The sequence below is a fragment of the Taeniopygia guttata genome, chromosome 20 (assembly GCF_048771995.1).
Source record: "Taeniopygia guttata chromosome 20, bTaeGut7.mat, whole genome shotgun sequence".
Lineage (NCBI taxonomy): Eukaryota > Metazoa > Chordata > Aves > Passeriformes > Estrildidae > Taeniopygia > Taeniopygia guttata.
In genome coordinates, this window is record NC_133045.1 from 7,802,707 (window position 1) to 7,828,082 (window position 25,376).

At 42.5% G+C, this 25,376-nt stretch overlaps 1 protein-coding gene across 4 annotated transcripts; it reads left to right on the plus strand.

Moving 5' to 3' along the window:
- The first annotated feature begins 84 nt into the window (after window positions 1–84).
- RPRD1B (regulation of nuclear pre-mRNA domain containing 1B) lies at window positions 85–24,904 on the plus strand. 4 transcript variants are annotated; one of them, XM_030288344.4, is made up of 8 exons: window positions 85–398; window positions 1,846–1,975; window positions 3,027–3,160; window positions 9,081–9,193; window positions 10,975–11,101; window positions 12,093–12,268; window positions 21,021–21,076; window positions 22,424–22,711. In XM_030288344.4, exons 1-7 carry the CDS (start codon window positions 248–250, stop codon window positions 21,051–21,053), a joined length of 864 nt encoding a protein of 287 aa, XP_030144204.1. In that variant the 5' UTR covers window positions 85–247; the 3' UTR covers window positions 21,054–21,076; window positions 22,424–22,711.
- Window positions 24,905–25,376: the final 472 nt, after the last annotated feature.

A 25,376-nucleotide genomic window follows, 5' to 3' on the forward strand; every position in this document is an offset into this window, starting at 1 on the left:
GCGGGCCTGGGCGGGCGCTGTGAGATAAATCGCGAGTGCTCGCAGTGCGCAGGCGCAGAGCATGGTCGCGCATGCGCCGAGCCCGCCCGCCGCGCGGCCTGGCTCCCTCCGGCGCTCCGTACGATGCCGCCCCTCGCCCCGCGGCGGGGTCAGGGCGCGGGCGGCCATCTTGTGGCGGCGGCCCCGGCGGGTTGTTGTCGGTGAGGCCGCGCCGCGCCCCCCCCGCGGGCGGAGCAGCTCCGGCCCCATGTCCTCCTTCTCGGAGTCGGCGCTGGAGAAGAAGCTGTCGGAGCTGAGCAACTCCCAGCAGAGCGTGCAGACGCTCTCGCTGTGGCTCATCCACCACCGCAAGCACGCGGGGCCCATCGTCGCCGTGTGGCACCGGGAGCTCCGCAAAGGTGCGCGGTGGGGTTTGTGCGGCGGGGGCCGCTCTGGCAGCCCCTGCCCCGCGGTACCGGGGCCGGCCGCGGAGCTGCCGGTGAGCGCGGCCGGTTGTGCTGGCGCAGCTCCGCGGGCCGGCCCGGGAGGAGTCGGTGTGCCGGGAGTTCGCGGCACTTGGCCGCTGTGGTGTTGTTTATAAATCCGGGGGGAATGCCACGTGTGAGCGGAGCGTTCCGGCGGTACCGGCGGCGGCTTTGGGAAGGCACAGCCAAGCGGGGGTTGAGAGGCAGGGGATGCTCAGCTCCTTGGGTGTAAAACAAGAGATGTGCGAATTATGTTCCCCTGACTGTGCTCAGGCAAACTTGAACGTACTCTGCCTATTTGGCTCCGTTTTTAAATTTTGGGTTTGGATTCGTACAGCTCACCCACTATAGAACTAGTGAGTGCAGATAAGCGTAGAAAAAGTAGGAAGTCTGTAAAACTCTTTTGTGCTATCAGCCAGAAGCATTTTGTGCGTGTTTTTCTTGCAGATTAGCATTCTGAAGTCAAGGGAGACTGCCAGTGCCTGGTGGAAGGTGTTCCTGCTGGGGCAGGAACGAAGTGGCCTTTAAGGTCCCTTCCAACCCAGACTATTTTGGGGTTCTTTGTGGATGATGCCCTGTCCCCAGCTGCAGCCAGTGTCACCATTCCCCTGTGGTCACCAGCACTGTGAGCCCCTTGTAGCAGCTGGGGTATCTTCTAGGTGATTGCTGGTTTTTGCCATTTGTAGTTTATTGATGAGTTTTTGGAAGATCTGCCTTTGCCCTGTTGTGGAAATGAGCACCTTTGTTTTCTGCCTTCTGTGTGTTCGTGGTTGTTTTGCTTTGGGGAACAGTGAATTTCCCTATTTCTAATTTTCCCTAATTCTGGCCATATTGGTATAGAATAGGTGGTGTCAAAATAGGAAAAGTTAGGGTATATTGAAGAAATTTGATGTTAGGAGTATTGTTTGGAAAATTTCTGCGTCTCCACAATATCTTTCTCCTACAGTTCCCTTCATTCTGAGTTACACTGTTTTAGTCAAGTATTTTTCCTGAAGTTAATTAATAAAAAATAAACTATTTGGTTTATTAATTTGTAATAATATTATCTATGGCTTATTGCTGATGGGTTAGAACAATTTAAAAATTGTGTTTAAAATTTATTGGTTTTTCATTGTTGAGTTGTCACTGCACAAAAAGCACTAAACTCATGTTTGTTTTATGAGTTAATTAGAAAAGAGCAGAAGTGAGGACATTGAGAACTACTTGACTTGAAAGCCCCTGATTTCCTTTGGTAACATGGAAATGTTTTGAACTTTGGTTTTAGACTGCAAAGCTATGAACAACTTGGAAAGTGCTGTTAATGATTCCAGGTGAAAGAAATGAGAAATAAATGCAAACTCTCCTTTTGTTTTTTCCTTTTTTATTTTTTTTCCTTTCTCAGCAAAGTCGAGTAGGAAGCTTACTTTCCTATATTTAGCAAACGATGTCATCCAGAACAGTAAGAGGAAAGGCCCTGAATTTACCAGGGAATTTGAATCTGTTCTCGTGGATGCATTTTCTCATGTTGCCAGGTATGTTGCTGTATTTCCTCAGCTTTCCTCCCTAGAGATTTGCATTCTTGTTATTCAAAGCTTAATTCAATTGGATTTTGTTGTCTTTTTAAGTCTAGGGGGTGCTTGTACTCTCTCTGTAGTAGAGGTTAGATCCTGACTCTTCTGTGGTTGGGGACTGTTTAGTGAAAATGGGTAACTTTGTGTATGGACCACTCCTTCACAGCTTCACATGTTTGCTCAATGCGCAGCTCCTATGGACTTTATTTCAATTGTCACATAAAGATCTGGCAGATCTGTTTATGGGCAGTGGAATTAAGCAGTTGGGTGTGTTTATTAAAGCCACATAATGAATGGCTCTGCCCCATTGTTAAAAGACTTTAAAAGAGCTGATGTTTTGGGTCACTGGGTTCTCACCAGCCTCCTGCTCTGAGCAGTTTCTTTGTGTACTACCTCATCGGTAATATCCTTGCTGGAGGAAGGAAGAATTTCATAGTTAAAAGGGAAGAAGTGATGCAGCCATCACCTTACTCAAATGCACTATTGTTTAGTTAAGATTGTTTCTAAATTACATTATGAGTCCTGTTACCTCAGCTAAACAACATTAATGCTCTGAGTATTTGTCTTTTCTGGAGGGCTGTCTGACTGTCAGAGCACACTCTGAGTGCATTTAAGTGCCTAATGATCCAATTAACCTGCTTTTAATTGGGATGTTATTGGCTGAAACAGCTGTTTAAAGTTAATACTCAGAGTTGTAAGCTTGTCAGCTTCTGGGTTTTTTATAAACTCTTACTGCTAATTCTGAATGATAGCAAGTTTCTTCTTTCACAACTTTTCTGCCCTTACTTTGAGGTGGGAATAGTGGAAGACTTCCAGGCAATCTTTAGGTCAAATAAAGGGGAAAATTTGCCGCAAGTGTGTTTTGCACAGTTTGTCTCAGACAATATGAGCAAGATTCTCTCCAAATGTTCACATATTGCAATGGGTGCAGTTGGCAGTTTGGAAGATGCTCTCTGAAAACATAAGGAGTGTTGATCAGCTGAACTGTAATGATTTCCCAATCTTTGAACAGAGAAGCAGACGAGGGTTGCAAGAAACCCTTGGAACGATTGCTGAACATCTGGCAGGAGAGGAGTGTGTATGGCAGCGAGTTCATCCAGCAGCTCAAACTGTCTATGGAAGACTCCAACAGCCCCCAAACAAAAGGTAAATGCATATTGCTTGTCATGTGTTTTGTTCTTAAATGGGTGATGTTTCACTGGAATTATGTGAGGAGTTGAGCTTGGAGTTGAGTTGTTGCCAGAGCTGCTCGTGGAGATTCTTCAGGACTGTGTTGAGAAGCCTGATTTTCATTAAACCCTCAGTACTGGTTTGCAGGTGTGCTGTCTTGGGGCTGGCAGTGAGCTTAACTGGGCATGATGTCTGGTGCTGCTTGTGCAGATACAAGTGCTCCAGGGCTGCCTTTTGGGGTGAAAGCAAGTCAGTCATGCAGGGAACTGTTGTGTCCACCTCGAGTTAAGTGTTCCACTCTGCATCTCTGAGACTGCTCAGCTGAATTGTTAGAGTGTCTGATTCAATGCTGTTAGTGGTTTCATTCTCATATTAATTGTTTTGTTTTCCATAGTTACTGTATTTTATTATGATGCAGCAAGGAGTTTTGAATAATTGAAGTCTGGAATATATGCCCCAGAAGCTTGTCTGGTCTCTTTTTTTCTTACACCAGCTGATGTCATTTGGAGTAAACTCTAACTTTGCATAATTTAATATCATTAGAACACTACAGGTATAACGTTATTACTGCATGAGACCTGTGAGAAACTGAGCATGAGCTTGTGTTAGCTGTGCTTTGATTTACTGCTTTGGCACATCTTGCCTCTTCCGTAGCACTTGGAGGTGTTTCACTGGTAGTGCCCCAATGAAAAGGGGGGAGCAGTGGGATGCCTCAACTATGGAAGGTGAGGGTCATTAAAAATCAAGAGTGTTCTGGTTAAAGCAATATTTGTCCACCTTACAGCAGAAGGAAGTGGCTGCTCCACTCCTGGAAGTGTTCGAGTCCAGGTTGGATGGGCCCCTGAGCAGCCTGGTCTTGTGGCAGGTGTTCCTGCCTGTGGCAGGGGAGTTGGAATGAGGTGGCCTTCAAGGTCCCTTCTGTTAAGCCATTCTATGATTCTGTGAAGTGTCAGTGTCTTCAAATGAGTGGAATGACATTGCTGCTCTGGTTTTATTTTTTTCTGTTGCCCACGGAGTTCTGATGGTGTGAGAGAGTTGGTTTGGTCATTATTAAAAGTCTCTTAGGCCATTCTTAGGTGGTGAAAACAAGGTCTGATTGAGTCAGCATTTAATGCAGAATTAATATAAAGATGTGAGCATAAATGAGATCTTTATGTGAAGACATCTCTGGCTGTATGAACTGCTGAATGGGTGCTTTAGCAGCTCACACCAGTGCCCTTCCTTCCGCCTGCCCCTGATTGAGGTATACCTTTTGGAAGATGACTTTGGCAGTTTTTTCCCCAAATGCTGTGATCCAAAGGGATGCCCTGACCAAAGGGTTATCCCATCTGTATGGAAACAGAAGGAGTCTGTGCTCTGAGGGGTGAAGGTGAACAATATCAGCATGAACTGGCTCATGTTGGGGTTCCTCTCATCTGGGTGCAGTGAATGCAGTGATAACACCTGTGTGTTATCAAAGGCCAGAAGTTATGCTCCTGATAACCCTGACCTGATTAACTGAGGATTTGACACTTTAATTTAGTATACCTGGGTTTCACAAATGTTTAACTTTGAATCTATAGGCATTGATAATTATACCATGTGTTATTTCCTGCTCATTTGGCAACCAGCTGTCATTCAGTGTCCTTTCCCTTTGGCTGATGGTATCAGAAGACTCATGTCTTCTGAACTTAAAAACATTTGTATAAAATCAAACTTCCTAAGAGTAACAGATCTTTGTCTGTGGGAGGCAGAGTGGAGGAATACAAACCCTTTCAAGAACTGTGTGCACAGCTTGGCAACAATCTTGTTTTTTGCCTGGGTAATTAGAGATACTAATGTATCTTTTATTGAAGGAAAGTTCAGGCCTTTTCATGAATGTTACTGCCTTGTCAATTCATGGTAAAAAAAATTTTGAAAAATTCAGCAGAGTTATCCTGTGGGTTTTTTCCTTGCTCTGACTGGTGTGTGTGCAAATTAGCTTCTTGATGGTAAGAGCTAGTTTCACCTGAGGGCTTTATGGATTTCTGAGATAAATTGGTGTTTGAGTTTCTGGTGAGTTGCAGAAGGCTTTTTCTTGGTTACTATAGTCCATTTTCAAACAGGTGAACATAGGCAAGATGGAGATTAAGGTGTTCTGGTTTACAGATAGAACAATTGTCATAAATAGTCCAGGGTTCCTCCAAAGCCATTCTGGTTTTCTGGGTTTATGGACTCCCAAGATAGACACAGCTGAGAAGCAGGCAATTTAAGTGTCTCTAGATTGGTGCAAGCTGTGCTATTAAAATGTTAGAGCTCCTTAAGGGCATCTGGTGCTGTTGATAACACCTGGTGCTGTGATAACTATTCTTTTCTTCAGCCCAAGGTATGGCAACAGGTCAGTGCAGGTAGTTCTCTGTTATTTTTCATACTACAGTGTCTTAAATTCCTGGTCTGGTGGGTGCTTCTCTCTGAGAAGGATGACTCTGCTTGTCTTGAGAGCGCCACTTAGAATTGTGTGACTTGCCAAAGTGCAATGGAATCCTGTATAGGTGAGAAAATAAGTCTTTAATGCTCATCACTCACTGTTTCAGTGTTACAGTTTGTTTCTTGTTTTGTGAGTAGCAAGGCCTTGGGTAATGCACAGCCATTCAGTTGTCTGCACATGCTGAGTTCCTGCTGTGGAGCAGAGCTGATTTCCCTTCAGAGAGACAGAGGGGTAAGACAACCAGCCCTTTCTAAGCATTGTATTCCCTGGTTTGGCTGCTCAGTGGTGCAGCTGACTACCAGATTTTAGTCTTTCAGGTTCCTTAAGGAGATATGCATATGCATGGAAATGAGCTTTTGAATATTGATACATTGTTTTATCTCTAAATGTATTCATTAAGCTTGCATTTGCTTTCTCATTAATCTCATTTTTATTAGAATGTTTCTTTTCACAAGCAATAGGGAAGAGAAGAGCCACCCATTTCTCTCAAAGACTGGAAAAACTAGGTCTTAAAGGTTTGATGTGAAATCCTTCAGGCAATACAGCCGATATAGCTGATGTGTTTTCTTTTTGTTGTCTTTGTAACAAGCAGTTGAAGAAGGTCCTTGAATGTGCTGTGATGTAGGAGTGTGTCACCCTTAACACAGAACTGAGCTGCTCCCTGGCTGCTTTCATTGTGTTTATGTTGCAAATTCTGGCACAGAAAGTCAGACCTGTATTAAAATATGGAGAGGAGGGCAGGCAGGGAGGCTTCTGAGGGTAGCTGAAATAGAAGCACCTGGACACAGGGCTAGGTATGGTTTCAGAGCAGCTCAGCTCCAATTGTACTCACTCTAGGAGAGGCTGCCAACAAATATATATTGTAATGAGAGCTTCAACAACCACAAGTAATCTACCCCCAAAGAGAGAAGGGTTTGGAATGGTTGGAGGGGGATGCTGGCTCATTAGAAGCCTGTTTACCTCTGAACGGGCATCAAGAGCTGAGAACAAAAAAGTGAGCACCTGAGCTGGTAAGATCCCTCAGGTGTCCCTCAGCTGACAGGAAAAGCTCATAGTTGTCAGCAAGGCCTTGGACACTGTAACCTTCCTCAAGCCAGCAGAGATGGATTTTAGCATAAAAGTTGATGCAGAAATGGTTTTGCCCATGTCTGGGGACTCTGCAACAGCAAAGCAACAACATCCTGGAGTGTCACTGCGCAGGTGTTAGGAGAGCAGTTGTCTGTTTTGGAGAAATGGAGAGTGCTTTGCCCTTTAGAGACTTTTTGGGAGTAGTTCAGTTTCTGTGAAGAGCACAGCAGAGCAGAAGAGCTGACTTCATTGGGGTTTCTCTGGCTTCTTTATGTCCATGTCAAGGTGGGCTCTTGATTTTCATGGAAGAAGCTGTCTGTATTTTACAAGGATATCTCGATTTTTTGGAAATGTATTACATTCTGATCAGTTATGGATGTTCTCAGTGCTTGTTTTCCCCTTCTCTGGCTGGATTTGACACGCTTTTCTGCTAGTGTAGAGGTGATGGTTAAATTACTTCTGGCTGGTAGATTTTGTAAGTTACCCAGGCAAGGTGTATTATAATCTATGCTGTGCTTCTGTTCTCTTTCAGAAGTCCTTTTGTTCCATATACTCTTGGGTTTGCAAATAAGTGTAGGGGTTTTTTTTATTATTTTGATGAAATTGAGATAGTGTTTCTAGAATTCTCCAGTGACTTTTGCTTAGGTTTGCAGGTGCTCAGCATCACTGATTTCAGAGTGGTTCTAGTCATACTCACGTGGCCTTGTTCAGATAGAATATTCAATGAATTATGAATCCTCTGTGTCAGAGTAGCAAGCAAGTGTAATGCTGTGTCTTGTGGTATACCAGTTGGCAACACAGCAGGAATAACTCTTCAGCAATTTGAATCCCAGCTCTCAATTTAATTTCACTTGTGTGGTCATGCATTCTTCTGTTCTTGGCTCATGTTTATCCTCTGTTGGTTAATTATTTTATGATAGTACATACAAGTGATAAATACTGATGACCTCTTGTGTTGGGCTGGGTAATTTTAAATGCTCTCTTTGCCCACTTTCTCATCTGCTCATCTCCTGTTCAACCCAGCTCGTGTTTCTTGCAGACCTCAGTGGGCAGCAGCTGTTTTCCTTGTTGATCTGGTATCTCACTGGCTTGTCAGATTGTTGAACACTCATACATCAGTTGGATACATGCAGTAGTTTGGCTGTATTTTCTAGGCTTTGTTCTATCAAACATTACCAATTCCTTTGGTTTAGGGTAACTTTTGAGTGCTGCTTTGCCTTCATTGAGTGAGTCTGTCCTCTGACAGACATGTTTGTGTCTGCTTTGGGAAGGTTGTTCAGCTCTTTCCCCAGTGAGCAGGATATAACAGAGGATATATCCTCTGATTTCTCTTCATTAGAATGAAGTTTTTTCATATGTCCCACCTGATAAGGCAGGCAAAACTCTGCATTTAAGGACAGACCTTTCTGTTTGGTTCCCCATTAGAATGGGACAGTCTGGTTTTGTTTTAAATTGAGTGATCTTGGATTTTCCTGTGAATCAAAGTATATACACATTATCTTGGCAAGACTTGATTCCATTGAATAGAGGTTCTTAAGACTGTCCAAAGATTTCTTATAAATTACTCCATATCTTGTTATCTTTGGTGGCAAGTCTGAAAAATTATCTGCCTTCTTTTGAAGGTTCTGGGGCTGGATCAAAGGCTTCATTAAGACTTCTGACTCATTTAAATAAACTGTCTCTTCCTTTTCAAGCTAATGTTTGCCATGCTGAGGTTCATTTAACCAATGCTGTCTTGCTTTATGACATCCCCATTTCTGAAGTGTTGCAAGTTACCTGCTTGGAGATCAGTTCATGCTTTGCCCATTGGTGTTGCTGCTGTCACATCTTGGAGTTGTAATTTCACAGAACTGTCCTGAAGCCCTTATTTTGATGAAAAAGTGGAAGGTTGAATAACCAGCAATTACTGTGTTGATTGTGGGACCACAGGGAGCATATAGTTGATGCAGAAAGATAACTTGAAATTCCTCTGTCCTTGTGTACCTTCACATCAGTGCTTCATTTCTAATGAAATGAAATCCTCACCTGTGCACTCAGTGTTAGCCAGAGCATCTGAGGGTTGAAGTCTGTCATTTATTGACAAATAGCACATTTATTTGTCTTTCCTACTTTTGTTGTGAGAGGCACAAACACATATGAAATGCACACTGCTTGTGTATCCTCAGGCTGGCATGTACAGAGATACATGGCGGGAGGGAAATCAATCTTTTATTACTGTTTTGCATTTGAGTGTTTGGAATACGATGCCAACATTAAAGTCCAGCTGTGGTCATCCCCTAGAGGGCTTAATCATCAGAGCATCCATCTGGTGTAATTCTTTGAAGTAGAGATAGTTAAGGTGGGCAGATCTGGCATCCAAATGAGTTATTTCTATGTCTTCAGTTGCAGAGGAGAAGAAATCCTTAAAGCGAACTTTCCAGCAAATCCAAGAGGAGGAAGATGATGATTACCCTGGGAGTTACTCACCCCAAGACCCCAGTGCTGGGCCACTGCTGGTATGTGGAATGGGTTGAGCCTAGGAGGAGCTCTAGAAGCCGTATGGCCACCTCCCCTGTGTCACTGCCACAAGGTGGAGCTGACAACAAGTGAAATGGGTTTAGTGGCTGGCTGCAGTTTGGGGTTGAGAAGTCCAAGTGAAATGCAACAGATTCCTTTTTCCTACTGCAATAATGTGTCACTTCTGAGCAATTCCAGTCGTCTAACCCAAGGTCTGAGTAGTGCTGCCAGGAAAGAATCTCAAAGGACTGCTTGAAGAACAGGGCATATTTTAAATTATTTTTAAAATCAATGTGTAGCCTCTAAAATCTAAGTCTGTGAACAGTTAACAGGAAATTTTCTTTTGTAGGCCATATCTTTCCTTAAGTTATTTAAAAGCATAAAATTTGTTATATTTGTATAGAGCTGATAGGAAAACCAGCATTGAAGACTTTAGAGGCTCCACGTTACTGGTGTGGAGATATTTGGAATGAAATAGAAAATCATTACGGCCATTTGAGGCTACAGAATGAACATATGTTAACCCAGAGCCTATTTGAAGGGGATAAAAAATTACACCATCCATCTGGTAAACTGTAAACATTGAAAAATAAAAATAAATTACAGTTGTCAAGGAAATAAGTGAAAATTTTGTTGTTTTTTTTTACCTCCAGATGCCTTGCAGCTTATGGTTTCTCTTGATTATAAACATTATCACTGTTGGAAATCATTTGCAGTTTGCAAGGGAGTAGTAAATATTAGGTAATGGACCTCTTTGTTTTTCAGATTAAGAAAATATTTATTTAAAATTTGTTAGTGTTTTCATTAGCTTTCAAACTGTTGAACTGTAGTTTAAAAATCAGTGCTTGTGTTTATGGTACTAGTGTTCTGTTTCAAAAACCTCCCCTGCTTGAGAATTTTTAAAACAAAAAAGCAACACTTTGTTCTTCATGTTCAGGGAGTTTCGCTGCTTACATTTTTTTGAGCAGGGAGGAAATACACCATGTCACGGATGGTCCTCCTAGAGCTCTCCTCATAAGTGTCCTTTTAAAGTTTGGGTGCATTTTGAGTGAATTAATTCAAACTGACACATCTTTCCTCAGTGCACTAAGGCCAGCTGTGAGATGAGCTAAGGGCACCGAGGAGCCCAGTTCAGTTGCAGAAGGATTTGTGCTTGCAGGGAGAGCTGGGTGAGAACAGCCATGGCTTTGCAAAATCAGGAGATCACAAAGTTTAATTTATAGGAGGAGCTTTTATCATCATTGGACTTTATAGTCAGTAGCAAGTTAAAGAATTCTAAACCTTGTCATGATGGAAACTTAGTATAGTTTTATTTGGATTGATGGAAATTTGGTGTTGGGTGTTTTTGCTCTGTCAGAATGCAGCTTTAGAACAGAACAAAAAGGTGCCTGTACACTCCAGGGGGGGCAGAGAGACTGTCAGGGATGCTTGGGTGGAAGATTCAGTCCCAACTTGAGGCAGCACACAGGGCTGGTGATTCTCAGACTGGTGTGGTCATGTCCTTCTCAGCTATGTCTTAAATTATAACTTTTCTTAATTGGACTGAGAAGCTTCCACTGCAGAGTCTTGAAAAGGATGACCCTGCTGTAATTATACAGGAGGAGCTAAATACTGGGATAGTGTAAACTCAATGAATACTCCTTGTGTTAGGTTTAGAAGTTGAAGAAAATATTCCCCAAATGGTGCCTTTCAGAGGTGGGTGAGCTCCTCTGCAGTGAGCACATCCCTGGGAAGTGGATGTGGTTAAGGTTACCTGGTTTTACTGTTGGCTCACTTGTAGACCGAGGATTTGATCAAAGCCCTACAAGACCTGGAAAATGCAGCATCAGGAGATGCAACAGTGCGGCAAAAAATTGCTTCCCTGCCTCAGGAAGTTCAAGATGTTTCATTACTGGAGAAAATTACAGGTATGAGACTGGAAGATGAATGAACATGGGTCCAAAGAATAACTTAGAAATCAAAGTGTGGGGTTTTTTTTTTTAATAATCACAATGTATGGTGGAGTGAATTCCTGCTTTTGTGTCCTTGCTTTGTAGTTCTGGGGTAATTAACAGATAGCAATCCTGTGAAGTAACACTGAAGATTAAACTTACATAGCTGCTTCCATTTTTTTGGCTTGGACTGAGGCTTTTGTGCTTTGAGAGCATCATCAGCATTTTGCAAGAATATAAAGGAAATTGGGCCAGACCTCTCAAGTGGATGCGTTTGCTCTTAAACACCTCAGCTGTTAAGATATCCTGAAGTTTTATCAGACTGTGCTGAGTACACACATACTCCTTGATTGATATGGAAAAGGCAAATTGCTACCCCTGTTAATCTGTCAGTCTTTGTTTAAATTAACTTCTGCAGTTGCATTTGAAAAGTAATTTAAATAGAAGCATTTAGAGGTTGAACTGATTTGACTCTTGTTCCTGGAGGTAGTTTTAATTTAGAACTCATTATGAATTATCACTTATTTGGCCGTTCATAGTATATTTTTACAGTGTCCAACTGGACTGTGTGAGATTTGTGTCAATACATTTGAAATGATTCATATATAAGAGGAATTAACAAGTGCACACTGTGTTTAAATGTAGAAACCATCTGATTCGTTTACCTGAAGGTAGTTCTAACATTTTAATCTCTTCGTAGAGGCTTACTATTCATAGATTTACCTCTCTGCTTTCAGTGACATCTCTGCAAGGATTAAATGCAGTGTCTAAAATACAGCCCACAAAGGGTGTATGTCCTATTTCCTGTATATCCCTGTGATAACAGCCCTTATTTTCCTGTCTAGCCAGAAGTATATTTACGAACAAGATGTTATTGTGCTTGCGGCTCATGAATTTGCAGCCCTTCTGTCAACAATTAGAAGTTTTAAACTTTGTCCTCTAAATCACCCGACGCTTTTGCACGCAGACAAAGAGGCTGCGGAGCGGCTCTCGAAGACCGTGGACGAGGCGTGTCTGCTGCTGGCCGAGTACAACGGGCGGCTGGCGGCAGAGCTGGAGGACCGGCGCCAGCTGGCACGGATGCTCATCGAGTACACCCAGAACCAGAAGGATGTTCTCACGGAGAAGGAGAAGAAGCTGGAGGTGAGTGCCTGTTACTGGGGCTGGCAGAACAATTGGTTCACCAAACACGCACCCTGAACTCCTAATCTATCCTAATCGCGGTTTCTCCCGAGGGACATGATTCCAGGTGTTACCTTTATTTTTGATTCTGGGTCTTACCTTTACTTTTGATTCCAGATCTTACCTTTACTTTTGGTTCTAGGCTATCTAGGTTATTGTTGTCCTTACACTTTCAATACAACGGGTAAGAAAGCATTGTCATATCTGGAGAGTGCAAATCTGTTCTGATGTTCAGTCTAGGTGTTTCAATGCACCTGGAAAGCCCGGAGCTTTATACTTCTTAAAGAAAAATAGACTTGCCTAACACATACCTTATTTTGTTATGACAAAATTTAAAAAAATTAACCTTTTTCAAAAAAAATTAACCTCCCTTTGCCATAATTAGCTGAGGTTTTTTTATACTGCTTGGGTTCTTTGTTTTTTTCCTGATGCTTAGGTGTCCTTCATCTGCTTCCTCAGCCCCTGCTTGTTTAGGGGAAGCAGTTTAAGCCCAATCTTCTGCTCTGCATCCTTTAACAGCCGCTTCCCGCAGCTTCTGTGGCGAAGTGTAAATGGGGCTGGTAGTGAAAGACAATGACTTGTGTTTCCTGTACAGCTCCTTTGAACAGGGAGGGCAAGACCCTAAAACAGCCTGGGGCTGAGCTGAGCCCCCCTGCTCGGCTGTGCAGCCAGCTGTTTACAACTGTTTATCTGAAATGTGCCTTCTCCATGGAAGTTCTTTCGCAGCACGTTGTGGGACTAGCGAGGAGTTTAATTAATGGCTGTGGTTGTATGTCACTCTGCCATCTGCTAAACTGCCCCTTGGCGGCACATTAAGGGCTTCTCTGCACCGCGGTGCTGGTGATGAGCAGCTGCTGCGGGGTGGGATGGGAGGGGACGTGGAGGACAAAATCTCCTGGAAGGAGACTGAGCTGTAGCAATTGCGGTCTCTGTTTACTCTCATGGCAAACCTCCTCCTCTGACAGCTCGGCAACATTGTTCCCAGATAAAATTCATATTCAGTGTTTTCTTTGCCTGTGTTTATATTGGAGTTTCTCAATGCCTTGTGACTGAATTTCTTCAAGCATAGCATCAGTCTTATGACTGAGTCAGAAAAAAAACACTTTTAGACATGGATACAGATGATGCCATGAAACCAAATGTTGTTTGGCAACTGATTTATTTTCTGTGGAAGTCTTGGGTCAGGTTTTGGAGTTCTCTCTTGCTTAAAGAAGGACACCTATGTATGTAAAAAAATACATAAATTATAGACATACTGCCGTTTGCAGTAAATAGGTAGCAAAATTCTGTGCAATAATATTTTAAAAGGCCCAGAACAATTCATAATTTTGAGTCAGTTTGAGACTGTGAAACTGAGAAATCCATAATGACAACATGAAATTAAAATTTCTAATGCATTAGCTGAAGTGTTGTGACAATCATGGAGGTTTTTTGTTTGGAAAATATCCTTTTGGTAAGTAGTGTTACTTGAAAATTGTAACTCTGGCAGAGGCAGAAGTGTAACCCTGAAAATTAAGTGTTTTGCTGGTTGAGTTGCTTTGTTAATGATAGTAATCCTGCTGATGGCAATGGGACAGGCTGCTTGCACACTATTAGGTGCAAACGCAGTTCTTCACTACATTAGAAAATAAAGAATGATCCTATTTAAATATTAGGATCTTATTAAGTATCTGTTTAGGTTGGCATCTTTGTCATTCTGCCACACAAGGTGGCCTCAGTGCTGTAGCAGTCTAAACGGAGTTGCAGGAAATGCCACTTCAACAGTGCCAATGAGGAACGATTGATATTCATGTCAGCTCTCAAACCTCAGTGAGGGATGTTGCCTGATTACAGCGTTCCATTGTTCTGCCCTTGTAGAGGGTTAATAAACAGTGGAAGATGCTGGTTACAGATAAGGCAGGCCAGATCTGCTTATCAGTTGTGTTTGAGTCTTTGATGTTCTCACAGTATTGATAAGCCTGTATTTTTCTTTGTAGTGCTAATAAGCATTTTACTAGAAGGATCTGGAACTTGTAACAATTAAAAATGTATTAAGAACCAAAACATTTACTTAGGCAAGGTCTGGAATGAGAAAATAACTTAAAACAATCTAATTTTACATATCTGTTCATTGTAGGCTTTGCTCTCTTGAAGTATCTTTTCCAGAATCTTTGGTACTTTGATATTTTCCTCTTGTGCTGAGGAAGTTTCCTCTAAGTTTCCTGATTTAGATGAGAGGGTGTGTTTGGATGGAAGATGGATTGTTTGCTTCACCATCCTCATCCAGCTAAGGTTGTTGGTTAGGGAGAGGGGCTTCTGACAGAAATAAAAGTCAGGGCTGTATTTTAAGAGATGGAAATACCTAATTTGGAAATTACTCTGGATTTTTTTTTGTATTTCATTTACTTGCAAAGTCCTTCACTGTGATAGCAATGAAAGTAGCTAATCTGTGTCTTCTTGAAAAGCAGCTTTTGTGGTCTAAAGAGCTGCAGTTGTTTACTAATCCTGTTAATGCTGTCCCTCATGAAACAGCAAATTGTCAAAGCATACATAACCTCAGTGTGTTTATGTCTTGTGGGCTAATGCTCAGAATACTCTGCATGTCAAACCTCTGTGACACAGCTCTTGTCGTCCATGAGTTGCAGTAAGGCTGTTAAACTGAGGGACACTGCTGAGGAACATGGCTTTGGGAAGGAATTGCACATCAGCATGGACACAGCTGGCATGAGTAAGGATTGAAACAGCAAGGGGCAAGGAAGCACTGGTGATTTGGAGGGAGAAAGCTGCAACAGAGCCTGAAGATCATAACATATGGACAAACTCTGGTTTTAGGGTAGCAGTGGCAAAATCAAAGTATAGTAATTATGATTCCTTTATCCTGGGATTAGTATTGTGGTATTTTGACTGTAGTCTAAGAGCACTTAAGAAGATAGAATTAAAGAAAATCTATTGGTCACTAAAATCAGCTGGCCCCAAACTGATACTAAAGAGCCTATAACAAGGCATATATTTTCAAAGATAAGTATTCCTCATGTTAACTTCCTGAAAGGTATGGGGGATGCTGACATTCAACAGCTGAACACTGAATTTCTTTTAAAATGGTGCTTCATCTTGCTCAGCAATTGTGGGCTCAACACTGCAGCTGCAGTTTGATCTTCATGCCAGGGATAGATCAGAAGTGGCCTGGGCATTCACAGTAGCAGATGACAGGAAATAAAATCCACTTTCAGACATGTGTAAAACCAGGAACTATTGTTTCTATAAGAATGAGATGTGTCCTTGTATCTCACAGTAGTATTGAAGTTCCAGTGGCGGTTTCCTGATTTGTGTTATTTTTGGGCATTGCTGCACCATTACAATTACTGAGCACAATCAGCTGGGGAGATTTTTTTGTCCTCCAGCACCTGAGCCTGCAGAACTTCAAGGAGGATTGTGTTTTGAAGTCAGAGCGCTCTTCTGGAATGCATGGCAGATAAGGGGAGAAAAAAATCCATGAAATTAGTTTGTGTAAAATGGAAATGTAGTGGGGAAAACATCCTATGCTGGTGAACCAGGCGAACCAGGCAGCTGTAAAATGAAGTCGGATAAACAGATGAAACTGGAAGAACCAAGGAAATGGCAAATTGTGTACAAACTTAATGGGTACCTGAAATAAGTACTGACGGTAGGAAACCTGGAGTGGGTGGAGGGAGGGTTGTTTTAATCTGATGGGGAGAAAAGGCAGAGAAAATAGAAGATTATGCATTCAGAATTTTGTTTTGATATGCAGTCAGTGAGGGCAATTCTTCCACATATCTTCTGTATCTGTGTTGGTGAAAGGTGACATGAGGAACAGAGTAACGCAGGCAGTGTGGATGGAGTTATGTATGTACTCACATTAAGTGTGTGTTTACATGTCTGCAGCTCTAAATATAAAGAACATACTGTATTTAAGATCCAGTTTAGGGGAAATATTCTGACTCTTGGCTGCAGCTGAAAAATTTTCCTGCTGAGAGCTCTGGGGGTTTTTAGATGTTTGTGAGTTTTAATATTCGTGGCTTCAAGGCACCTTTAATAAGGTGTTAATGCCGTGCCCACACAAATTTGCAAACCCTCTTTGATAATGCATCTCTGAGGGATGAAGTGCATTCTCACTTGAGGTTTTCTGGACTGCCCAGCACTACACATTTTCTTGAAATACAATTTAGTTCAGTGGGTTAATAGGCAATTTATTGCTGTGCTGCTTCCGCTGCCTGGGTCTCTGTAGTGCGTCACTGTTGGCACGGCTTTGTGGCTGCTGCTTCCCTCAGACAGGGATTCTTGGGTTGTGTGGTCTATTCATTTCAGTGGTTTAGACAGTGAAATAGGAGATTAAATTTTAGGGTTCCTGCTATGAAACAAAACTGTCAGTATTTGACATGAGTGAAGCAGCAGGAGCAGCTGTGGGAACCAGCAGCAGAGTGGGGTCGGCTCTGCGACCCTGGCAGGGAGATCCTGAGCTTGGAGCACCCAGACAGTGTCAGACCTGGGTCTGTAGGACCAAACATTTCTTGGTGACAAGAAATGCTGGGCTGTGCACCAGTCCTGCCAGCTGTGAGCCACTGGTGCCTCTCTGTGTGGGGCTAGAGCACAGGCTGCTCTGTAGGGGTGTGAGCTGACAACTGCAGGCAGTGTGGGTTTGTTGGACCATGTATGGCTTGAGGCAACAGCTGTGTTTCTTTGCACAGTGGAAAAATAATACAGTTCCTTCACTTCGTAGGTGCTTATAGATATTTATAGTTACAGTAGTGCTGCAAATAGGATAATACTAAACAGTAAAAGCAAATAAAAATAATACAATATTAACATACAATGCTTTTATGCATTTTGCTGAAGTGAATGAGTGTATGACCACTCCCTCGCTTAGTTAGAAAGCATTAAGATGCTTGGAGAGGTGAATGTAGCTGTTGGCTTGTGCCCTGGATGTTGATTTTTATGGTGAGCATCAAATGTACTCCCCTTAATGTTTATTTCTGGAAGGGTATTTGGTAAATGGAATGATGATTTGTGTCCATCATACAGTGGCAGCAGCCTGGGCTTTTTCTGAGAGCTTTTGAACATTGCAGAGGTTGAGGCATTCTCAGCAGCTGGAGAAATGCTTTGTGGAGGCCTCTACTGTTGCCTCTTCTGTTGTCCTAAACAAAGAGGAGAGCAAGGAAACGAGTTATGGTTTGAGAGCACATAATTCTGCCACAAGCAGAAACACCATCTCTGCTGAAGTGTGATGAATGATGCCACAGAAGAAAGAAGCCTTGTAAAATTCAAAAGAGCAAGACTGAACAAATTTAAGGTTGAAAATGAACTGAAGACTCCGTAAGAAAATTCATCATTCAAGCTCTGATTCCTGGACTGCATCTTTCAGATAAAACCTCAGATTTGCTGGTTTAATGCTGCTGCAAAATGAGGAAACCTGGTTTCACCCTAGCATTTGGTTTCACTTTGCTTTTGAGGAAGGTTCTGATGCAATGAGCTTGTGGAATGGCAGAAGCTTTCCTTTCTGTTCTTTTTCTAGTGGCTTTGTTTTAAAAGTACTTTACATAGGTTAAGTGACAAGGAGCAGAAGATAAGGAATACCTGATCATCCTGCTGCAGTACTGTGGTATATTTAATGTTTTTAAAGAGAGGTTTTACCTGAACATATAATCACATGGCTGTCAGACCTCTTGGTTCACTACATACTCTCCAAATTCCTGCTGAGCCTCTGATGCATTGTTCCCCTGGCTTGTGGTCTTCTGCTTTCCCACAGCTGGCTCATATAAAAACTGCTCTTCCTGTTCACTTTATAAATTCTCACTAATGCTTAGCTACGTGTTTTTTCAGTAGATGCAATTGCTGTGATGACTTACAGCATGTTCCTGCTCGACCCTGCACAGGAGAGGACGTGTCCAGTGTACACTCTGAGCCAAAATAAACTGAAATCTGTTCTGTGGAACGTGACAAGGTGAACCAGGCCACGCAGCAGTGCTCAGGATGAATTCCCTGTCATGTTGATTACAGTCAGTTCTATAACGTTCGAGCACGGCTGCTTTGGAATGAAACACTCTGTCAGCTTCATTCAGTGGTGGTTAATTCCAATTTTGCATTTGTTTCAAGGCATGAGTATCTAATTCTCTTGGCCACTGAGGATGTAGAACGCCACGCACTGGAAAGGAAATGTTGATTAGCAAAAGCATCCGTGTGGCACAGCGCCAGTTTTTTCCTCTATCATCCTGAAACTCCTGCTTACAGCAGAGGTCTCATTATTTTGTCTAAAAAAAGCAAATAGCATCCAAATACTATTAATCTTAATATAAGCCTACTGAGCAGTGAGACAATTAGCTCGACACACAGTACAAGCAAAGGCCTTGGAAAGCAGCAGCTTTTTAACTGGACTTTGTGTTGTTCAGTTTCATGGAATGGAAGGACCTTGTGGAAAAATCTGCGAGGTGCAGTTTCCAGGCATGTCATGGGCTACATGAAAAACATGGTTTCCCATAAAACCTGCTTCCAGAGTCTTGTGTTGCGGAATATGGCCAGAACTTGTGGAAAAAGCGAAGCCCTCAAGCTGGAAGGGGGTTCTGTGTCTCAGCTGCTCTGTGTTCTTGAGGGGAGCAGCCAGCATTCCCTGACCCAGCCCTGGCTCATGCTCTCTCCACTGCTGGACAGCTCTGTCAGGAGTCAGCGCAGCATCTGGAGCCCAGAGGGATGGAGAGGCTTAAGCACGGAGCAGACAGTTTTCTACCATGCTCTGTGGTGTGTATTCAATCTGTCCAGTAAGTATTCATCTATTCTAGGAAATCTTGGTTTCTGGATTACTCCCTTAGTTTCCATTCCTGCATACAGTGATGGTTTTTTAAGCCAGTTTTGGTTTGGGGGCTATTGCTGCCTCTTCCTTGTAAGAATTTTTTCTGTCTTATTTTTTCAGTTTGTGTTTTAGCAAGTAGGATTTAAGCCTTTGGTGTTGACTAGATAATGCTTGCATTTACTTATTAGTAAAATGGAATTACTTAGAATTGAAAGGATTATTTTTTTGTCATCCTATGCATACAAAAGTCTCTCTTCAAATTGGGAGGATGTTTCTGATAACTTACTGTTCCATGTAGCCCTCAATGTAGACTATCCCTGAAAGTAAGGACATGCTAAGAGCAATATTTTCCTAAACACTTGAAGCTGTTAACTGTGAATCTGGAAGCAGGTTGGTGCTGTTAATATGCAGAAGAATTGTTCCCAAGTCTGTGTGTTTGCCAGCAGCAGTGTGGTTTGGACACATCTTGGTGGTTCTTAATTTGTCAGTATGTTTTATGAGAACTGGACCGTCAGGCAAGGCATTGACAAGATTCTCCCTCCCCTAAGTAGCTCTTTTGGGGAAGGAATGTTATTTGCATCTAATATAACTCTAATGGTCACGCAAATCATCTTCAGCTCAAAAGCCATCACATTCCAGTCCTGAGTGTCCATGAGAAGTGATGGATCCTGGTCAGCCTGTCAGTTTTGCCCTGAAAATGGCAGGACATTAGTCTTTCTGTGGAGGTTGTACCTGGTTTTACATAATTGTTTTATGTGGATCTGTAACTGGATCCATAAACTCATAATTGTTTTGTGTGGCTCTTGGCAATTCAAGCCATATTTGAGGTATTTTCTTGGCTTATGCCTGGAATTTGCAACTTCTTTTCATCTTCACTGCCAATTTATCAGTCCTGGAGGACTTGCCAGCTGCCTTGCCTTTCTTTTTTTTTTTTTTTGTTCCTGTCTTTAGTAGGAATTACTACAGAAGAAAGAAACACCTGCTGATACTCACTCTTGACAGTTTGGCATTCTTGAGGAGGACGTGCTGCTCCTTCTTTCCTGGCTTGATATCCATCACTTCCTGACAATGTAGTGAATTATGGATTTTAAAATATTTTTAAGATGGTCTTCTGTGGATCTCCAAGTCCAGCCTCTTCCACCTTCTCTCTGCCAGCATTTGGAGCTCAGTAGATGTTCCTGCTGTCTCTGCTGTGTGTGCAGGATCTGGTGTGCTGCTGTCTCCATCTCCAGCGCTGGGGGTGTGCCAGTCCTGAGCTGAGCACTCTGGGCACTCTCTCCCTATCCGCAGGGCTGGCTCCCACATTCTTTTGGAGAAGAATCCCGAGTGTTGGAATGCTGTGCCTCCATGGCATCCCTCTTTATCTGCTGTTGCTCTCTATTAATGCCAAAGAATCTGGGGGGTTTTTTTGGGTTGTTTTTTTTTTTGTTCTCTGTCTTAATCTCATGAGTTGCTTGACTTGTTTCTCTCTTTAAGAATTAATTCACGGAAATGTGTGCACATATGAAAAGTGTGATATGGGGTGTGGGTGCATTCTTTTTTTGGTCCTGATTCTCTGTCTTTCATTAAAACAAGACAAATCCTCACAAAATTAATGTGTGCACCTTGAGGTGGTTTTTTTTGTTACTGAGAACAGCACCCTGCAGTTCATGGAGCTGGGAGGGTTTTGTTTGGACTTGATTATTTCACTGTATATCCTGTGTATGTTAACAGAAGTGTTTGGTTATATTAACTGAGCCTCATAAAGGATTTAAGTTTGAAATAGGCTGTTAAAAGACATTCCTGCTTGGTGCTGGCAGGAAATTTATGGGATGCATTTGCACAGCCATTGCAGGGGTATCGGGAGTTGTTGCGATTGACGGCTGCTCTCACTGTTCTAATTCAAAATAATGAAACACAGAGAGTGTAAACTCCTTGCTTGTAACCCCACAGGAACTGCTGTGCTTTGATGTTTGGAGAAGGTGAAGAGAATTTCCATCACTAAGAAGGTTAGAAAGTCTGGATTAAAGTTGTAAACTCTTCAGAAAGATGTTTTGATTAAACATGTGCCTAGTTTCATTTGATCTTCAGAGATATAAACTTCTGTTCTCTTTGCCAAGTAATTAAGAAATGAAAAGTAAATTGATATTCTAGCTGGCTGTGTGGCAGTCTGTTCTCTGTATGGTTTTTTTTTTTTTTCTTAAGCTCATTGTTTCCTGCATTCTGGAGGTACCATGAAAAGTAGGCCACATGTAGTTGAGTAAAGACTGGCACATTCAAAAAAATTGTATTACTGGAATTTTTATTCCTTCAATTGCTGTCTTCTCTGGCTGTTACATGAATGTATAGAATCACAAAACTTTGAAAATTGCATAAGCATTCTTTAATTTGTCTTCTGTATTGGATAACTTGGATGTGTGCTGGGATGCTCATTAAGTGGCCTCTCACCAGAGCTGACCAAGGTACAGTTTGTTCTTTCTTCCATTTTCAGAGTCCAAACTCCTCTCTCTCCTCATTATGAACACAGTCACTGGTGTCTCTGAGACCTGGGGGAATTTCTGCACGTGGATAGGGATTCTTTACTGCACTTTTACTACTCAATCCAGACCTCATCTGTGGAAAAACCACTTGCAAGTTTCCTCTTTGGAGATTTTTAGCTTGCTCTTTTTTCCCTCTGTAATAAAATCCTGAAGATGTTCATGTCTGTATCCAGTGTGGATGTGCCTTTCCCTGGTTTACATTCAGTGGTCCTGCACGTTTCCATGGTGTCCCTGCCATGCCGGTCCCACAGCACAGCTGCTGGGGTTGTAATGTGAGCTCATAAAGGAGGCCCTGTGTGACAACCAGAACTTGGGTTTGATTTAATGGCTTGAAGGGGGGAAGTTGGATTAATTAAGTGTTCAGAATTGATCAAATTCGAAAGCAATGAGCATTTTGGCAGCATATAATACATGTGGTGTGCCTCAGCCTGTGGCTTCTGGCAGTGGAGGGGTGTCAGGAACATTCTGGCAGCAGCTGGGAGTCAGTATTTGGGGAAGAACATGAGGATAAAGCAACTCTGCACTGACACTTCTCTCAAATGCTCTATCAGGCCCTAGGGTGTGCTGGTTTGGGGACATTTTACATGTAAAATTAGTAAAGCAGGGCAGGGTTATTAGTTTAGGGATGCCAGAGCCTGTGGGCAGGCTGTGAATTTGGGGCAGATGGCAGGGTCTGCAGTCATGCCAGTAGCTGCTCAGAGCACCAGGGCCTGGCCACCTTCTGTGAGTCCTCACCTGGAAGAGACTCCTGGCTTAACTAATGGCACTGTTAATTAACCTGTGCTTAATCTTTGTTCTCTTGTCTCTTTCCCTCAGGAATACAAACAGAAGCTTGCTCGGGTAACCCAAGTGCGCAAGGAGCTGAAATCTCACATCCAGAGCCTTCCAGACCTGTCACTGCTGCCCAATGTCACAGGAGGTCTGGCACCTCTGCCATCTGCTGGGGACCTGTTTTCAACAGACTAGAATAGACCATGTGCCCCAGTTTTCATTATTACCAGCAGAAGTAAGAAGACTGGTGTTGGCTGGAAGTCCAGTCTTCCAAGATCTGCAGTAGGAAGGAACTTGCAGACCCTGCTTTGAACCTCTTGGCTGCTTGTACTCACCCTCTCTGTGTACACTGGCTCACGTGAGGGGAGGAAGAGGAGTGAGTTTTGTGAGCTCTAAAGGGAGTGGGGTGGTCTGTTTAGGCAAATTTCTCTCATCTTTTCCTGTACTCTTTAGTTGCTGTTTGCCCTTAGCACTTGTTACCCCCACAAAGATCACGACTCATGTGCACACATACCTGGGAAGCTCCCAGAGGAAGGTTGACTATGCAGCATCTTCCCTCTGTACAAATATTGTATTATTTCTGAATAAGTCTCATCTGTTTTAGTTGGGTTTCTGAGCCCCATCTCTGGGAGCAGTGGAATGGCTCGTGGGGATGTGTGTGCATGCAAGTCCTGTGCCACGTCAGGGGAAGCATCTGCTCAGCAATGGTACGGGGAAAGATTTTTTTTTCCTAAACCTGCAGTTCCTCATAATGCTGTGGCCTGATGTGAAGGTAATTCCCATTTGGCACGGATGTAAATTGAAGTCCCAGGCAATAAAAATAAACAGCTTTTCTTTGTGAGTTAGAGGTAGACTCATAAGTTACACTGTGCTGAGCAAAGCAGAACTGGATGTTACCTAAGTGGGAGTGGAAGTAAATTTTGTTCTAGCTACCTTAGATTTATACCACATTTTTCCTCTTCATTATATGAAATCAGATGGTGATGGAAGCTTTGATTTAATGACCTGAGAGGCTGGAATGGTGTGTGACAGCTGCTGGTGTCCCTGTGACAGGCACTGTTAGGTCTGCTCTCAGGATGGTTACACTGAAAATCCAATGATATAAACTCTCTCTGTAGCTTTAGTGAAGTTGTCTGATGCACAGAAGTTAAATGTGGTATAAATATTTATTTATATAGAAAATAGACCCATATATATGCATATATCCTGTATGCACATGTACCCTGTCCATGCATGTAGATATTAGAAGGATGTACTTAATTTTGTGTCACAGATTGTGAGTTGATTTTTATAGTCAGGAAAAGTGTAAAAAACAAAAAAAGGTAAATTTAAAAAGCTCTTAATTCCATTATGTTGCTGGCTAGTGTTTTAGCTGCCAGGGGTGTAGTTACATTTCAGTTTGTGTGTTAGGTGTGACAAGCTGGACTCTGATCACTGAACCATTCCAGTCTGGATACAATTGTGTTTAAATTTAGCACCTCTCACTATAAAACAGGTTCTGTTTCTGGAGACACTTGATCTGGCAACACAGGTTTTGTAAGGCAGAGGATGAAGTAAGCTGAGATGCTCTCTCTGTGCCTCCCTGTGGTCTTGAGCTGGTGTCAAAGCCAGGAGGAGAAAGTGTAGAAATGCAAAGCTCGTTCTGCTCCACATTAATTTATTTTTCAGGCTGTTCAGTAGCCTGGTCAGCATTCAGTCACAGCAAACACCACCGCAGCATCTTTTGATCATTCAGTTGTTCAGAAGCTCATGTCCTTTTCCTACTGACACTTCCTTTTGTCTTTTTTTAACGCTCCTTGCACCCCTCACTGCCCAGCCTACAGATGTTTTTTTCTCTTTAGTTTACAGGAGTTTTTCCAGTGGCAGAACTATGTGTTCCCTGAGTCACTTTGACTGTGCAGCCTTTTATGGTCCATACTTTAGCTTAAGCACTGTACATTCTCTCTGCTTTTGCCAAAAATGAAAAACAAGCAAACAAAAAAAAAAAAAAAAACCAACACCAAACTTCAAGAACCCAAACCAAAAGACTCTTTTTCCATCCTGATTCAGCTCACAGTTACCCCGAGGCTGTTAAACCAAGTTATTTTGAACATTGATTGAATGTGTATCCATTATAGGACAAAAACTGTCAAAAACTGATGTAGACAAATGTGTTGGCATCTCACGTTTGTGTTTTGGGCAGATCTGTGAGAAAGTTGTCTGTCTGTTTTTTTATTTTTTAATTGAAATGTTTTGATTTTTTTTTCGAATATATGAGTGTGTTTTATTTTTGCTTAATTTAAATGAAGTCTTGTAGTTTTTAATTTTATTTGTTTTACTTTTTGGGCAAAGGGCATCTGGTGAACTGGGTGACATTTTCTGAAGGTTAAACAGATTTACCCACGGTGTGTCTTTTTTAACAAAAGCTTAAATCTGTATATTAATTGACTTAGGAATTAATTTAGACATATAGGCTGCCATTTGACAGCAGTATATTCTGAAATGTCTCATAGATATCTATTTTTGAATAAAGAGGGTGTCATTGAACAGTAGTGTCCTTGCTTCTTTCTGCAGTGCTCTGGCACCCTGTGGGTTTTGTTTGGGTTTTTTACCTTTGTGAAGCCCAGGCAGTGACTTGGGGAGATCCTTGTGTCAGTTTTCCCTGCAGAGTGGAAATGGGGAATTTCTGTAGGGCATGTCAGTTGTTACTCTGGGAAAAATACAAATAAAAGCCAAACCTGGAATGGGAGGAAGATGCTTCCCTGCATGAGCACCAGGAGCTACTGTTCCAGAGGGTCAGTGGGATCAAAACCTCTCGGCTCTGGGGGTCTTCACCTTACCCTGGGAGTTAATTCTGGAGGTTTTGGGGAGGCTTAGGAGTTCTTCAATTAACCAGTCTGCAGCAGCCTCTGTGGGCAAACAGTGATTGTTTCGTATGCCCTGGAGAGGATCTGCAAAGCAGATTATGTTTTATACTGATTTACAAATCTTCCCTTACAGGGGCTGTATTTAGCAGTGC